The sequence below is a fragment of the Podarcis raffonei genome, chromosome 18, assembly GCF_027172205.1.
Source record: "Podarcis raffonei isolate rPodRaf1 chromosome 18, rPodRaf1.pri, whole genome shotgun sequence".
Classification (NCBI taxonomy): domain Eukaryota; kingdom Metazoa; phylum Chordata; class Lepidosauria; order Squamata; family Lacertidae; genus Podarcis; species Podarcis raffonei.
In genome coordinates this window covers 1,346,901-1,363,669 of record NC_070619.1, presented here as the reverse complement: position 1 = coordinate 1,363,669, position 16,769 = coordinate 1,346,901, and the positions used below count along the sequence as shown (strand labels likewise).

General features: G+C 48.5%; 1 protein-coding gene across 4 annotated transcripts in view; it reads right to left on the bottom strand.

Moving 5' to 3' along the window:
* Window positions 1-16,769, bottom strand: part of UPF1 (UPF1 RNA helicase and ATPase) — a 35,162-nt gene that overhangs the window by 3,314 nt on the left and 15,079 nt on the right. The window contains exons 3-23 of one of the 4 annotated variants that reach the window (XM_053372900.1): window positions 16,507-16,596; window positions 15,266-15,433; window positions 14,919-15,099; window positions 13,955-14,116; window positions 12,691-12,775; window positions 12,442-12,540; window positions 11,805-11,922; window positions 11,553-11,712; window positions 11,323-11,441; window positions 10,503-10,667; window positions 10,004-10,118; window positions 9,233-9,376; window positions 8,489-8,702; window positions 7,418-7,535; window positions 6,320-6,476; window positions 5,217-5,359; window positions 3,851-4,025; window positions 3,016-3,097; window positions 2,687-2,848; window positions 999-1,216; window positions 540-664 (exon numbers count right to left, since the gene is read on the bottom strand). In XM_053372900.1, coding sequence (XP_053228875.1) covers window positions 548-664; window positions 999-1,216; window positions 2,687-2,848; window positions 3,016-3,097; window positions 3,851-4,025; window positions 5,217-5,359; window positions 6,320-6,476; window positions 7,418-7,535; window positions 8,489-8,702; window positions 9,233-9,376; window positions 10,004-10,118; window positions 10,503-10,667; window positions 11,323-11,441; window positions 11,553-11,712; window positions 11,805-11,922; window positions 12,442-12,540; window positions 12,691-12,775; window positions 13,955-14,116; window positions 14,919-15,099; window positions 15,266-15,433; window positions 16,507-16,596 — 2,992 coding nt within the window. In that variant the 3' untranslated portion in view covers window positions 540-547. The remainder of the gene's footprint in view (window positions 1-539; window positions 665-998; window positions 1,217-2,686; window positions 2,849-3,015; window positions 3,098-3,850; window positions 4,026-5,216; window positions 5,360-6,319; window positions 6,477-7,417; window positions 7,536-8,488; window positions 8,703-9,232; window positions 9,377-10,003; window positions 10,119-10,502; window positions 10,668-11,322; window positions 11,442-11,552; window positions 11,713-11,804; window positions 11,923-12,441; window positions 12,541-12,690; window positions 12,776-13,954; window positions 14,117-14,918; window positions 15,100-15,265; window positions 15,434-16,506; window positions 16,597-16,769) is intronic. The other 3 variants (XM_053372899.1, XM_053372901.1, XM_053372902.1) reach the window with 3 other exon arrangements.

Genomic DNA, 16,769 nt, shown 5'->3' with positions numbered 1-16,769 from the left:
AAGAGCCACTCATGGTCATTCATGGACAGGAATGAACTCCAGGTGCCAAGTCTGCCCACCTCTACACCCTGTGGCAACCAAATTCCACAAGCTTACACTGCCTTGAGTGAGGAGTTTCACAAAAGACCAGAATTCTGACCAGTCCTTAATTGAAGAAAGAAATGCAAAGAGAGGCTGAGTAGATTTCACTGTTTCCCAGCATCTTAACAAAGCATCAAGGACCAAGTGTCATCACCCAAGGCAGCCCACCTCCCCCCCCCCAGGGAGCAACATCTGGATAGGCCAAAACCTCCCAGTCAAAGCCAGCAAGAACAAAGAGAACAAGGCAGACCAGTCCACTGGCAAAGGGGGCACACGTGAAAGGAAAACCCCAGTTCCAGTGCTCATAATTTGGAGAGAGTGGGGGCATTAGCACAGCACTCAGATCCCATTCAACAAAAGACTGAGCCGGGCGTTCAGTGGTGTGTGCACAGAGATGAGGCGTGCTGATGAGACCGCCACCCCTGTTCTCTCCCCAACTCTTATTATCGGAAAAGCACCTTACACTCTAATATTGTGACAGTCCCGTCACTCCGTGTTGATATGCGCGTTCCCCCTGGTAAGTAGAGTCCTGCGACAGGGCCACGTCGATCTGAGATTTGAACTCGTCACCAAGGTAACTATCCTGAAGAGAAAAAGTGGGAGGAAGGAGAAGAGAGATTATTTTCCAGTTGAGAGATTGGAGTGGGAGTGGGGAGAGAGAGGGAAGACCAAAGAGAATAGCAGAACGATTCAGAATTGAAACAGGCAGTTCAAACAGAAATACAATTTTTGTGCCAGGTGGATGCATATCTCATACTCACCTGTGAGGCAGAGAGTGGCAAGGGCTCCTGACCTCCAGTTCAAGGAAGGGGCCATTTCTTTCTGGCCTCAATCCACCTCCAGAAGTGTTGATGTGTAAATATCTGTACTCTGGAGCACACACACAATACACCAGCACCTTAAATAAGTTCCTTTACCTGCGACAGCTCTGGCTGGGACAAGCCTGGCTGGCTCATCTGAGACGGCTGGCTCATGGAGATGTAGCCCTGAGTCAAAGGGCCCTGAGAGAACGGCTGGGAGACCACGTCCTGGCTGGCCTGGCTGTTGGGGAGGTTTGACTGACCGGCCCCTGGGATCCCAAAGCGGTTTTTCTGGCGCCCACCACGGCTGGTCTTGCCTTTTGGGTTCCCACGTCCTACAAGAGAAAACAAATCTCAACACACAGAAGGCACTCATGCAGTCAGCATGACCTTGTGGTGCCCTTGGGAGAGCAGCTAGGCTGGAAAGCGGGCAAAAAGCGTCCTCTGCATCTGATAAATATATAAACCGTTTCACTGTATTAAATTAATCCCCATACAGGCTGTCTGTCAGTATGCCTGTAATGTGCTTATACTTTTGTACACTGCCCTGGGATCTTCTGATAAAGGGTGGCATATAAATTGAATGAATAATAAAATAAGTAAATATCTATGTAGTTATTGATAAGGAATCACAACTAATCGACTGGGATTAATTCACTATATTTAAGCAAGACTGATCAAAGAAAGAACTTCTCCATGCAGTGCATCGTTAAGTTATGGAACTCTCTCCCACAGGAGTTAGTGATGGCCACCAAATGGGATGGCTTTAAAAGGGGGCTGGACTAATTCATGGAGGAGATGACTATTGATAGCTAGTAGCCATGATGGCAAATGCTCTGCCTCTGCAGCTGGAGGCAGCAAAATCCAAAAACTCAGCTTTCACTACCTAATCAGTTGACAGACAATTGGGTACCTCAACTCTCTAAAGCAGTGGTGTCCAAACTTTTTCAAAGAGGGACAGATTTGATGAAGTGAAGGGCCATGGGGGCCAACTAAAAGGCCAACCAAAGTTATTGAGCTTTTTTTTAGGGTTGGAATTAGTTGTTGAGCTTCTTTTAGGATTGAAGTTGTTGAGGTTAAGATTTGACCCCAGGAAATAAACAGGGGCCGGATTAAACCAACCAGTGGGCTGGATTAGGCCCCTGAAACGGACTTTTAACCAACCTGCTCTAAAGTATCTGGCCTTGTAAGCACCAAAAGACGACTAAAGAAGCCTGCAATTATTCTCCTGGTTGTCCTCAAGCAGCAGCAATAAATCTCAATGTAAACTCAGCTGAGGGAGGATGCCCTTCCATCAGCTCACAATATGGATTGCTTCTGCCACTGGTGTGTACATGGAGGAGTATCTCCACCCCCATCGTCCAGTCTGGACACCGAGGTCCAGCACCAGGGGCCTTCAGGTGGTTCCCTCACTGCGAGAAGTGAAGCTACAGGAAACTAGGCAGAGGGCCTTCTCGGTAGTGGCACCTGTCCTGTGGAATGTCCTCCTGTCAGACGTCAAGGAGATAAATATCTGACTTTTAGCAGATGTCTGAAGGCAGCCCTGTATAGGGAAGTTTTTTTTAATGTGTAATGTTTTATTATGTTTTTATATATGTTGGAAGCTGCCCAGAGTGGATGGGGCAACTCAGCCAGATGGGAGGGGTACAAATAATAAAATTATTGTTATCATCAAGAGACCTGCCTGATGAGGTTCTTCAGAGACGCACTGCTGGGAGGATGGAAGAAGCTGCACCCTTACCCCAAAATCCCTCCCCACTGAGCGCTTCGGAAGTCGTACAAGCCATGGAAGCACCATCTCTTACCGGCAGCAGGCCCATTGGCCTGTCCAAAATAGCCAGGGGGAGGCATGGGAGGCATCACCAAGTTGAAGGGGATGGGGATGTTCATGGCGGTGACGTGGCTGGGCCCGGCACTGATCATCCCGATCTGGTCGTGGGTTTGGAAGTACATGTTGGAGGGCCGGCCTGAGGGGAAGAGGGGGAAGAGCTCAGAGGGAACAAGTCCCAAGACAGCAAGGAGAGGAACAGCTCTCTTCACCAAGCCTTTCAACCCACCACAGATACATGGTCCATGGAGGTATCAGAACAGCTCTTTTGGACTGAGGAGAGATCCCCCGGCCAAGTTCTCTCACCTTGGCTGCTGCGATCATACACCGATCCAGGGATGATAGCTTCACGGGCATCATACATGGCAGTTGTCATGAACCGGGCTCCCTAAGAAAGGGGGGCAGAAATTAAAGACCACTTTAAATATGTTCACACAAACTGTTTCTGATGGCTCACATGAGGAAGAACTTTCTGGAACTTTCTTTCCTTTAGCAAAGAGGATGGCTTTTCCCTGCCTGCCAATCACAGAGGCCTTCCGAGGCCCTGGCTCCACATTCTACCACCAAGAGAGGCATGCCAGGGGGGAACAGGACAGGTCCTTATTGGTGGCGGCGCCACAACTGCAGAGTTTCCTCTCAAAGAGGGCAGATCAGGTTCTCCTCTGGCATCTTTTCAGGCAGATGGCTCAATGATTGCATGAAGCTATTTGTGTCCTTTAACCTTGCCTGCTGTGTGTTGTGGATTGACTTTTCAGCTCTTTCACCTTGGCTTGCTTTACTAATAATAAACTGGATCATTTATTATTATTACTGTATTATTATTATTATTATTATTATTATTATTATTATTATTATTATTACCACCCCCCCCCCACTGCAAGGTTGTTTACAGACCCAAAAGGCAGGACGTTTGGGAATGGGAACTCCTTATTTTGCCTTTCTTCACCTGTGAAATGGGACCCTGTCTGAAAGCCCTGGGCAAAAGGTACTCCAAAAGTTGCATCGCTTAGTGTGAGGCAGCTGAACAGGTTTACTCACATGGGAGGGGCAGTTTACAGTCTCAGCAGTTCTAGGGTGCTGGAGAAGGGCAGTGAAGCCTAATCTCTAAAGCAGGCTTTCCAGCCCCACCAGTGGCACTTACAGGGTTGATGGTATTGACCAGCTTCCGAGGCTTGCTGAACTGCATGAGGCTCTCACGGAGGTTGTTCAGGGGCCCCTCGACCAGCACTTTCTGCTCCTTGTAGTAGTTCAGCAAGTGGTTCCAGAGGGGCTGCTTGGAAAGCGCTTTCGGGTTCCCAACAATGATGACACCATACCTTAAATGAATGAATGAATGAATGAAGTCCACACCAAAGCACTGCCGCGTAGTTCACCACCTGGTTGGCACTCAGAACCTACCAGTACCCTGCGGCCACCCGAAGGACCACTTGTGGCCGTAGGAACCCGCCTAAGTGCCAATCTCACTGTTGGGTGCCAATCTCCATGGCCTTTGCCTTTTGATTCCAGGCAGGCAAGGGGTGTTCTCAGTTGTGAAACCCTGGTGATAGTTATACTTCTCTCCCAGGGGGGACTAGCCTGGTGTGCAGCAAAGAGCCTCCTATTTGGCTCTGGCCTTCCTGCATGCCCCCTGGAGGTTGGTTCTCGTTGGATGGCTTAAATTTAATATTTAATCTTTAAAGATTTCAGTACTTCCCTTCATCAAAACTGATTCCAGGGAGGTGCACTAAATTATGGGCAGAACGCTAAAGCCCAATAAGACACATGAGTGAAATATAGCAGATTATAGATTCTGGAATGGTAGAGTTGAAAGGGACCCTGAGGATTATCTAGCCCAACATAAACAAATTAAAAAATGCCTGCATAAATAAAAATGTTGCAGCCTGGTCCCAAGAAGTCTGCAAAACAGGCATCCGCTTTAGGGAAGCAGGCCCCTCTCCTGGGCTTATCTCACACATTGCTGATTAGGAAGGCACTTGGAGAAGGACCTCAGGCGATACATGCTGCTCTATTGCATCTGCTAGATTTAAATTCTCCATTTCAGGCTTTCTCAGCTGGAGAACTGCATTTGTGTTGTCATGATCTTGCAAAAGGCGCTCTCAAGAGTTTGCTAGCTAAGGAGAGACATGAATCCAATTCATGCAGAGCGCAGTTTATAATAATAATTTTATTATTTATATGCCACCCATCTGACTGGGTTTGGAAACTTAAAGGCCTTAACACAACACTGCTGAACTTCTACGCAAGACTGGCCTGCACAAGCCAGTTGGTTTATTATCAGCTCAGCTGTTTGTAGCTTGTACCAAGCCAAACACAGAGAAAACTCACTCCAAAAAGCCCATTGTTTTCCCCACCCTGACTCCAAGCAGAAGGGTAAGAAAAAAGTTGCAAGTGACCTGCACCTTTCTCCCCTGCTGCACAAGACAATGATTTCCTTAGCTAGATAGAAGCAAAGGGCTCTTTGGGACTGGCAGACATAGCTGTCTCACACTCAGTGGCTTCCGCTGTACCTTGCTCTGGTGAGAGCCACATTGAGGCGCCTGGGGTCATTCAGGAAGCCAATGCCTTGATGCTCGTTGGCTCTAACACAGGACAGGATAATGAAGTCCTTCTCGCGCCCTTGGAAAGCGTCAACGCTGGCTATTTCCACTTCCTGGAAAGGGGACAGGGAGAGAAAAGGACGTTCTAAATGACTCACATCTCTAGAGAGTTTCCTTCAGAGAGAGTGATGGTTAGCCAGGAAGCATTATATGATGTCCACGTGGTTCCACCTCCTGAAAATCAATTTCAAACTACTTTCCAGTCCTGGGGATAATCTCCTGCCTCGCTCCCACTCCGTATTTGGGGAGGGAGGCTAATATACCTAAAAGGTAAAGGTAAAGGTACCCCTGCCCGTACGGGCCAGTCGTGACCGACTCTAGGGTTGCGCGCTCATCTCGCTCAAGAGGCCGGGAGCCGGCGCCGTCCGAAGACACTTCTGGGTCACGTGGCCAGCATGACGAAGCTGCAGCTGGCGAGCCAGCACCAGCGCCACACACGGAAACGTCGTTTACCTTCCCACTATGAAGCGGTACTTATTAATCTACTTGCACTTTAGGGGTGCTTTCGAACTGCTAGGTGGGCAGGAGCTGGGACCGAACGACGGGAGCTCACCCCGCCGCGGGGATTCGAACCGCTGACCTTACGATCGGCAAGTCCTAGGCACTGAGGTTTTACCCACAGCGCCACCCGTGTCCCACCTAGCTGTCCATAAATTTACTGCTATGCAAGTTAGCGATTTCTTGGATACCCAGTTTGATTAATTCAGCTGCCTTTCCCTTCGCCACTGGAGGTGGTGAAGAAGGACCACTGAGCACAGAGCTCTCCAACACAAGTATGAAAAGGAGCAGCCCACTCTCCATATAACTCTCTTCAGCAGATGAGGCTACACATTTGCAGAAAGTCCTGTTGGGTACTGTGCTGTATGGTATAGGTGAGTCACCCTGCCTCCAAGTGAAACATTTGCAAATACAAATTGGGTGGCTCTGAACCAGGGAGCAGGGAGAGGGGATGGGCTTAATGCTGACTTGGGAAGGTTGCACGAAGCCCAGAGACAACACATGGAGAGCAGTACCTGGTAGAGTTTGGTGTGCAGAGAGCCGCTGAACTGCATATACTGCACCAGGTAGGAGCGCTGGCCCTCGTAGGGGGTGATGATGCCAATCTGATCTGGCTTCGCACCAGCCTTCAGCAGCTTGGTGGTGATCTTCTCCACGTTGGCAGCCTCCGTCCTGCAGGGGAAAGAGAGGAGTCAGTCCCTCCCCTTGAGCAGCACCCAAGGAACAGTCTCCAAGGTAACCAGAATGCCTCAGAGCTTCTTCAACACTATAAATCTATGTAAGATGCAAAATGTTTAAGTATTTTTATTTTAAAAAAGTAGCAAGGGAGGCAAAGAAAAGTGCATCAGACAAAGGAAAGGGCACAACAGAAGCCACATGTGGCACATTTCTTGGCATGATTCAGGTTGGAATAATGGGCCTGGGCACATGAAGGGTATCAGCCACAACGCCCCAAACGTCCTATTCCAATCCTACTGAGTAGAGTCTTCAGGCACAAATGGAATTAATTAATTGACTGGCTCCCTTTCAAAGTTCCAGGCCACCTTCAGCTCACCAGAGAAAGATCAAGTTACCTGGAATAGTCTCCATCTGACAATACTATTTTTTTTGGGTGGGGGCAGCGGCGGGGACTGTATATGGGGGAGAGATGCCACTGCTGGACCATGTCCTTCCTGTCCGCTTCCCACCCTTTGGACTGCAGAACTAATGTGCTTGGCCTCCATCACTTCTCCAGCCTCACCTCCTTCACTCTGAGATGACCTTGAACTACCGATCTTATCTTTTTAGAACTGTTTTAACAGTCACGCCTTTTAACCGGCTTCATTTATTGCGGGCTATTTTAATTAAGGATGCTTCAGTTGCTTTGATGGAACTGTTATTGGGTTATTTCAATTATGTATGGATTTTATAGCTTAATATGGCTTCTAAAACATTAAGTTATAAAATCCACACATAATTGAAATATGTCGTGTTGGCATATAACTGGTGTATAAATTAATGAATAGTCAAGAGAGAGAGAGAGAGAGACGTGAAGTTTGTCCAAGCAAGGCATCCACACATTCTGTCCCAGAGACTTGGCTGGACCCCCTTCTCCTCTTTCCCACATGACTTACCTGTTCAGGTAAGAAGTCCCAGAACTTGCAATCTCTTCTTGCCCTTGGGTCACATAGAAAAACATGGGCTTGTCTGGCTGGGGCCACTGGAAGTCAAATCCCTTCTTCACACGGTCCGCTGCAGAGCGACAGGGAAGTTGCCTGTTAGCGTATGTTTCTCCTGTGGAGGCCTGGGTCTTCCTTTGGGTAGATCAGTGGTTTCCAAACCATTTAGGTCAGTGCCCCCTTGGCCCCATAAACTCATCCCAATGCCCCCTACCCTATAAAAAGCATTGTAGCGCTTTGCACAACACACTAAGGAACACTGTAACATACCAAACAGCAACAATTAATTGCATATTGATTCAAAAGCATTTTAATTCAAAAAACCCCCTGATGAACTTGAACCAATGAGACTACCTTTCAAAGTCCAATAGCCACCTACATCTTCAGTGCTCCCCTGCTAATCCCACCGCTGAAGGGCAGTACATACTGCCCACTTTGGGAAGCACAGGGCTAGGTCCTAGCCTTAAAATGGAGTCCTTCCATACTGAAGAGCAGGCTGGAACAGCAGCGAGAACCACCTATCAAAATCCATAGACCTCCCAATGCGAAGACTTCGGCAAGGATTGATACAAAGCCGTGGTGTTCAGTGAAATTTTTCATAGGGGAACAGTTAGAGCCAAAGGTGCCAGCCTATGAGGGCAATATGGGGGGGGGGGCAACGCTGCCGTGCATTAATACCTCATTTCCTGCCCTAAGCCAAGGAGAAGCTTCTGACAGAATGCTGGAGCCCTCCCGCGTCCTTCCCAAAGCTGGGTGGGCTTTGGGAAGGTGGACCCTGACAAGAGCACTGTGCCTCCCTCCAAAAGCCGGGCAGAAGTTACCCAGGCGTTGGGAAAGAGGCGCCAGGTTTAATACTCTGATAGTTTACGGGGAACATTTAGAAGACCAGCCTAGCCCCGCTATTCCACTGACTGTACACCACTGATTTGAAGCTCCAAGGCCCACTTAAAGGTCCTGAACGGGACACTGCCTGGCACTCCTGTTGGCCCCCTCCATCACCCACCCCCTCCCCCTGCCCCTTCTTACCTGCGGTGACACCGTTCTGGAGAGACCCCTCATAAAAGATGTTGGATGGGAAAGCGCTCAGGGCTGGGTGCATACGGTACTGCACCTGCAGGCGGATGGGCCTGATGCCCAGCACCACCAGCCGCTCAAAGAGCGACTGGGAGAGGCCTGCTTTCGCCGCCTTCTTGCACATCACAACAGGGCCAAGCTGGCAGTGGTCGCCCACCAGGATCAGCTGGGAAAATGAAGCCCAAGGTCAACAGGAGGAACCGCACACATGAGCGTGCACACACAAACAGCCAGGCCAAGCCCCTGCTCCATCTCTAGAAGGCTGGAGGTGATGGCCTACAAAAGGGAAGGGCAGTTTGGGGATCTAAAGTCTGCTTGAGGGAAGCTTCTATCTTTCTGAGGTCAAGCAATTAAGGCGGTGAAGTTGGAGAATTATCTGTAGAACTGCCCCACCCACTCAAGCCTTTCCATCAGCAATCCTCCACAGCAGTTCCACCTTTGCTCTCGACAAGCCTCCAGACCTCTTGGGATTTCCCTTCCATAGCTTGCATTTTCTGCTCCTACTCATAGTGGACACAAGACCTCACGGGCTGTGAATGCTTTAAGTCTTCTTCCTAAAGGCTTGAAATGCAAGCATTTAAGACAATGGAGGAGGGCTTTAAAAGCTCACACAGACCAAAGTTGCTTGATATATAAAGATGGTGGCAAACACCAGAAGAGAGTGTTGCCTCCACCCCCCTCAGCAGCTCCACCTACTTGCTTTGCCCCGAGGACAACTGGCACCATGCACTCTGGCTCCGTGGCCTGGGTGCTCTCGTCAATCAAGATGGAGCGGAACTGCATCTTCGCCAGTCTTGGGTCCCCGGCTCCCACGCAGGTGCAGCAGATGACATCTGCATTCTGAGGGATGAAGCAGCAAAAATTCAGGAGCTACAAAACTATCTACAAAAGGAACATAGGAAGCAACTTCTACATTAAGACCACTGCTCTGCATGGAAACCAGGTGCTCTGCAGAGTGCTATGCCCCTTTCCTTAAAAATAAAACATCCCAGTTCTCAAGGTTCTGTTTAAAGGGGGTGGTTTTAATTAGGAACACAAGAAGCTGCCTTGTTCCAAGCCAAACCACTTGTCCACTTGGCTAAGTACTGTTTATAAGGACTGGAAGGACTCTTTACAGTTTCAAACAGCTGTACCTGGAGAAGCCAGAATCGAGCTTGGACTTATTGCACAGCTTAGTGCACAGCTTAGCTATGATCCTTCCCCAGTCCTGCCTACAGCCAGTCTTCAGCATTATGTGAGGGGTTTTTTTGTGTGTGTGTGTGTGTGTGTGTGTGTGTGCGCGCGCGCAATTTCTGCTGCAGCCTCTGGGATTATTCATTGTTTAAGGTAGGGTCATCCCTTTGCTGTTACAGAACCGATGATGAAAAAGGAGACAAGTCAGCCTCCTTGATCACAGAACACAAGTAGCACACCTGGTCTGACCAACAGTAAGCAACAGCCCCTGTATAAGAAGTAGGAAAATGTCACCATGAGCAACTCCCGCTCCGCCGTCCGCTTCAGGGCCCGGTAGCGCTTCTCATCTGCAGAGGACAGTTCCCCAGTCTCGTCTTTCAGCTGCTGCAGCTTCTGGAGCTCAGGCATGCTGAGGATCAAACAGACATCTCTGGGATGCTATATAATGTTCTGGTTACAAGATCCCTGCTTAAGGATCTTATACTCCACTACTGAATTTGGTAACAATGCACTTCCAAAGTGGCTATCAATGGACATCAAATAAATATTTAAAAAAATAAATCCATATAGTGGCTGATGAAAAATAAAGGCAGTATTGGCAGTGCCATTAAGTGAAGCCGCTAGATTATTTTTTTAATAAAAAATCTCACCCATCTTTGCACTCCCCAGAAAAAGGAAGGCAGGCTTTAAGTTTGAGATGAATGCAGGGAGGGAATGAGCAAGGGACAGTGACAGCATTGCAAGGGAAGGCTGGCTTCTGGCTCAGCAGCAATGGGATGAGGAAGTGCCTTACCTATCCATGTTCCTGATCTGGTTGTGCAGGGCAAGGAAAGAGACAGGGGAGTCAATGGCCTCACGACTCTTTGCACACAGGCGCACCACCTTCAGCCCCGTCTGGTGGATCTTCTCCGTCAGCTGGTCCACGGCTATGTTGCTCGGGGCACAAACCAGCACGGGCCTTGGAAACAAATGAGACAAATAGCAAAAGATGAAGCCAAAGAAAACAAACCCCTACAAAGAGTTCTTCCTTCTTTATCACTGTAGGCGAGGGCTAAGGGTTACCACTGGCATCAGCTCTGGAACCATGGATTTCACGCTCAGAAGACGCTGAAGTGGATTAGGCACTCCATTAAGACCTAATCAGAGGCTGAAGTTGATTGTCAACACTGGCCAATGCTACCTTGGGTTAAGGGTAGCAGAGGCATAACCCATAAATGCAGTCAATGTCATCAGAGGGGAATTTGTGCATGAGAAGAAACTGAAAGCCTGAGAGCCAGTGTGATGGAGTGCCAGCCTAGGAGCTGGGAGACCAGGGTTTGAATCCCCACTTGGCCATGGAGCTCACTGGGTGACACTGAGTCACTTACTGTCTCAGCCTAACCTACCTCACAGGGTTGTTGTGGGGAATAAATGAGATGAGGGGAGAACCTTGAGATCCTTGGAGAAAAAGGTGAGATAGAAAAGCAATCAATCTATTTATCAATGACGTGGGATGTTTTGCTTATACCAGGCTGTAACTTCCAGATGGGTGCTAAAATTATCTCAACAGCCCTTGAAGTGCTGCGCTCTTTTGACCAAGAAGATTCAAGAGCAATCTCTGCTCCTGCTCTTACCCATTTCCTTGCCTGGCCAGATGGTACACAATGGTGGCCGAGGTGACAGTCTTGCCTGTTCCGGGAGGGCCCTGGATGAGACTCAAGGGACGCTGCAGGACAGTCTTCACAGCATACACCTGGGAACAGAAGTTGCATTAATGCCACACGGGGGAGCACAGTTTGCGAAACTGACACTGGAAGCTCTTGGACCCAACTCCTGCCTTTGCTGTTGGGCGGGATAAGGTTACCTGAGAATGGTTGAGGTCAGGAAGTCCTTGTGCTGTGAAGCGCTTCGGCAGCTGACATTTGATAATGACATCCTCCACCTCGTGACCCAGGAGCTTGTGATAGATGTAGCCAGAGACGGAGGTTTCATCCACAGCAAAAGTCTTGAGGGCACTCTGCATCCTGAAGAAGAGGTGGACGCACAAGCACAAACCAGGTCATCCCTCAAACATTTATGCAACCGGCTTCTCAAGACAGAAAGAGACTTCACCCACCTGTCAAAGGAAGTCGACTTCCACACAAAGTCCACTTGGAAGTTGTGGGTCACTTCCACGGGGGCTCCGACACTGCTCCTCAGCTCGATCGCAATTTCGTCACCGTAATCTTCAAAACCTCGTTAAGTAGCAGTTTCGTGGAACAGTTGCAAGCTCCTTTTCAGAGTCCCACCCCACCTCCCACCTTCTGCCCACCACTGCCTCTGGGGACTGTTCTAGGGCTGTGAGTCTACAGACAAGGTGTCGGCTGAAGGCTCACCACCATTTCAACTGCCCAAGCTAAGCTGGATATCCCTGCTAGTTGCCTGGATGTGGAATCAGCCTGGGAATGGCATGTGAAGGGGCTTTGACCTCCTCCTCAGAGGAAGAATGGAGGCACAAGTATATGGATAGTGTGTGTGTGTGTGTGTGTGTGTGTTTACACAAACCATAAATTGAAACCTTTTGCTTCTTTTGTGCCACCAGATAAACAGAGTTGTTCTAAGGGAGCACAGGAAGAGTTGTCCATTCTCTCCCACAATTCTGCTTCAAATGCCAGGCATTCAACATGCTCTAAGGGCTCCACTTGACATAATCTCAACTGTGCAATTGAGATGTTGGGAGTTCTCCTTACAGCCTCATGAAATTAAAAGGATACTATCAGGAACTTTAATCACGTGGCCGATTCCTTTCCACAGCGGGGCCAAATCCCCTTTGTACCTCAGGCAGATCTCATCCCCCTGCATCAGGCGCATATCTGAAAAGAGAAGTTAGAAGCTTTCAGTACTTCCAAAGCAAACACCAATTCACTGTTTGTGAATGTTAATGGTGTTCAGAGTCTGCCAATCGAGAGATGCTTGAGCCAGACTTCCTGGCTCCTTAGCCTTTACTGATTTCCTGTTCTTACCTGAATCCGTCTTTGGCAAGGTGAAGTAGGCAATCCTTTTCTTGTTCAAGCCCAGATCCCATCTCACAGTGATGTTGTCCTGTGTCTAAACATAAAGAGAGATGTTCTAACTTTACAAACACAGACAAAAACGGTACTCAAGAGCAGACCTGGCCCTCTGCTTCCTGCCTGCCCTCCCTAGCACTGCACAGCTGGCTTGAACAATCACAGGAAGGGCTGCTAAACCACCCCTGACAACACTTCAAAGCTAATGCTGATTTAGCAGTTGCTGGATCCCTAAGAGGAGCTACTGTTAGGGAAAGAGGGTGGGCTGATGACTCTACAATTTGGCAAAACTCTTCCTCTTCCTGGGAGAAGCAACTGAGCCTTCTTCAGATCCAGCCCTTACCCTACTCCTCATTCACAAGATGATCGGGGGGGGGGGCGACAGTTAATGCCCAGGGGACCAACATCTAACTGGGTACCTGCGCTCTCTCAAATCCCCAAAGCGCCCTGTTGTCTGAAGATGCAAAATAAAGGGATACAAAGCTGGAGGAAAGGGCTCCTGGGAGGATGCACACCAGCACCCAAAACCACTGTCATCACCACGACAGGGGAAATTATTTCCCTCTTTGTGTTAAGTCACTCAGAGCTGCTCGGAGAGGATGGGATACTGGCTAGTTAAAAACACTCTTGCTGCTAGGAGCACAGGGCACCTCTCTGCTTCTTTCCAGCAGGGAATGTTTGTCTCCTGGCTAACACAATTCAAAAGTGATGAGGGATAGCACATACTTATTTAGAAGCCAGCGTTCAATGAAGTTCCCAAAGTAACCCAAAATGTTTGGATACTGAATTAAGAGTCTGTTATAGGGTCACAGCCTGTGCCAATCTCTGCAAATCCTGGTTTTATACCAGCAGAGGGAGCAGGAGTAGTAAGAGGCCAACATTTTCACTCTACAGATGGATCCTTTTGCTGCTTGTCTTGGGCTTCAATGTCATCTAAGAGATATTTAGATATATATTTTTTTAAGCATAACAATCCTTACACTAACTTCTTGTTTTTAACCCAAGAGAAGAAGTGTGTCAAGTGCACCTCCAGGGTAGGGGAAGAAACTATGAGGAAGACTGCATCAAAATGTCCCATTTCAAACCTTCCTCAAAGCACACAGCTCACAAAGTCTCACAGAACTGCAGCAAAACCTCTGAAGAAATACCAAAGCAACTGTTGTGCCCACTGGGCCATGCCATTTCAAGGTGGCTGCATCCTCCTTGGCCTGAATCTTACCTGGGACTCCTTCAGTTTCTTGTCGTAGTCGGCCTCAAGTTTGACCAGAGGCCCAAATATGTTTTGGTACTGATAAGCATCCTCATATCGGAGGAGGACGTGCTGTGGCTCTTCGTCAACGCCAGGCTTCTCCAAGTCTTCGAGGGTGGCAGAGGGGTTCTCCTGCAGTTACAAAGAGGAGGTGGTTAAATAGAACAGACCAACTACAACCCTCCCATCAGCTGGTTTCAGAACAGGTCTTCCTAAATCAAGACGGAAAACTAATGGAAGGTATTTCCAAATCCAACCATTCCAGGATGCAAGTGAATAGCTCAGTTGGTTAGAGCAGGGTGCTGATAATGCCAGGGTTGCAGGCTCAATCCCCGTCGGGGACAGCTGCATATTCCTGCATTGCAGGGGGGTTGGACTAGATGACCCACAGGGGCCCTTCCAACTCTATGATTCTATTATAAACACAGCTATGCTGGGGTAGGCTGACTGGCGGCTTTGGTGAATTTGCAAGGTTTGTCTATTTTGACTACCAATTGTGTCTTGTTGTAACAAAAAGAAGGTGTTTCATGAAGAGACAGGCTCTCTCTGTTGGCAACTGCACAAACATGCCCAAAACATTTTAAGAAGTCTGCACCCAAACAATCTTGAGATCTGTGCTATGGCAAATACTGCAAGCTGTGCTCAGTTATGCAGATTTGTTCAACTTCTAATATTGTGCTAGACTGAACCCACAACTCCTAATCTTATTCAGTCTCCTCTCTAGTATCACAGATTTCAGCTTCAAGCCGTAAAGCCAAGGCTTCGTACATTTTCCAAGCTGTATGGCCAAGGCCTCAGAAAATGACGAAGGGACCTGGAGTTGTCAGGAAGCTGAATTCCACACCCAATAGCACACCCCGATACAGATCTGCTTATCCCCTCCTGGGCTCTCTCGATCATCCCTCTGCTCCCTGCTGCAGACACTTCCACACACCTTCCAGAGCTCTTCCAGCTTGTTGATTTGCTGGGCAGTGATCTGACGCGCCCTCAGCTGCTCCTGCTCGGAAGGGATTTTGACCAGCCAGGAAAGGAAGCAGCGGTCTTGAATCAGAGGCTGCCACTGAGAACTGTCCCAGTTGATGTCCTTCAAGCTGCTCTGACTGGCACAAGGCTGCCTGTATGGTCAAGATAGGGGAGAAGAGTTTTATTAGACAGGCACACGTAGGATAAAAAGAGAATCAACAGTATTTTTAAAAAATGCTTTCAAAATCAATGGCCCATTAAGACTCGAGACTGACCAGCAATTTTTTGCTTCCAAAATAAAGAGAGGAAATGTCTCACCTGCACAGCAAGACGACCACAGAGTCTGCCTTAGCAGGGATGAAACCCAGGAGGAACACGTTGCGGCAGCCACAGTTGTAGCACTCCAGGACCGTCTCACCCAGAGGGCCATCCTTGTGCAGTGTCACTTCCTTACATTTGGCTCTCACAAGGTGGTTCACAATATGGCTGGCAAGACACAGAAGAAAGACAGGCTGGGTTGAATGGCAAATTGGTTTTCCTACCAATGTAAAAATGCAAGCAGGAGCATGGAAGGATACCTCTGATTATCAAGGGAGAGCTTTTATACCTACTCTGTGCCGCCTCGTGCCTGGGAAACCTTATCAGAAGCCCTGGTGTGTGTGTGTGTGTGTGTACAGTGGTACCTCGGGTTAAGTACTTAATTCGTTCCGGAGGTCCGTTCTTAACCTGAAACTGTTCTTAACCTGAAGCACCACTTTAGCTAATGGAGCCTCCCGCCGCTGCCCTGCTGCCGAAGCACGATTTCTCTTCTCATCCTGAAGCATAGCTCTTAACCCGAGGTGCTATTTCTGGGTTAGCAGAGTCTGTAACCTGAAGTGTATGTAACCTGAAGCGTATGTAACCCGAGGTACCACTGTATATGGATGACATGGGGGGCACACTGGTTTTTCAGTCCGATTCCAGGTTTTTAAATATGATGTGGAGATACTGCTCTTTTAAAAAAAATGTTGTCAAGCAGTGTATTTTATTATATTGTTGTAATTCTTTATCTCAGGCATAGGCAAACTCTGGCCCTCCAGATGTTTGGGACTACAATTCCCATCTTCCCTGACCACTGGTCCTGTTAGCTAGGGGTGATGGGAATTGTAGTTCCAAACACCTGGAGGGTCAGAGTTTGCCTATGCCTGCTTTATCTGGATTAAACTCTTGTGAGCAGCCTTGATGGCTTTTCTGCATAAAAGGCAGCGAGGAAATGAACGGTGACGTGTAACAGTACCTGCATGAGACACATACACACGCAGCAAGAGAAAAGATCTCACATCCAATCCCAGCCCCCTTATGTAGTGCTGGGCGATGTGAACCAGTGACCTGGCTCACGGTGTGAGGCAACCGCCTAAGGTTCGTATCCAGCGTTCATCCCACTCAAGAGTAGACCCAGAATGCAATGGGCACGACAAACTTTGGCCAACTAATTTCAACAGGTCTACAGTGAGCAGAACCTAGCTTGATACAACCCCAATGCTTCATGCCATCACCACTTCTGTGGCTGCATCACTCACCTGCCAGACGTATTCCCACGCCCATTGCAGAACCACTTCTTGCTGGTGTTGCAGTAGACAACGCAAGCTGGGTCATGGATGCCACAGTAGCTAAGGAAGAGGACACATTGTTAGGTTTTGCTTCAAAGGCATGGCAAGCCAGGGTGCTTTCCCTTTGGTTCTCTCTAGTTCAAGTTGACCCAGACCAAAACCTCCAAAGTTGGTTGGGTTGCACCCTTGCTTCACCTATTATTATTATTGTTGTTGTTGTTATTTATACCCCG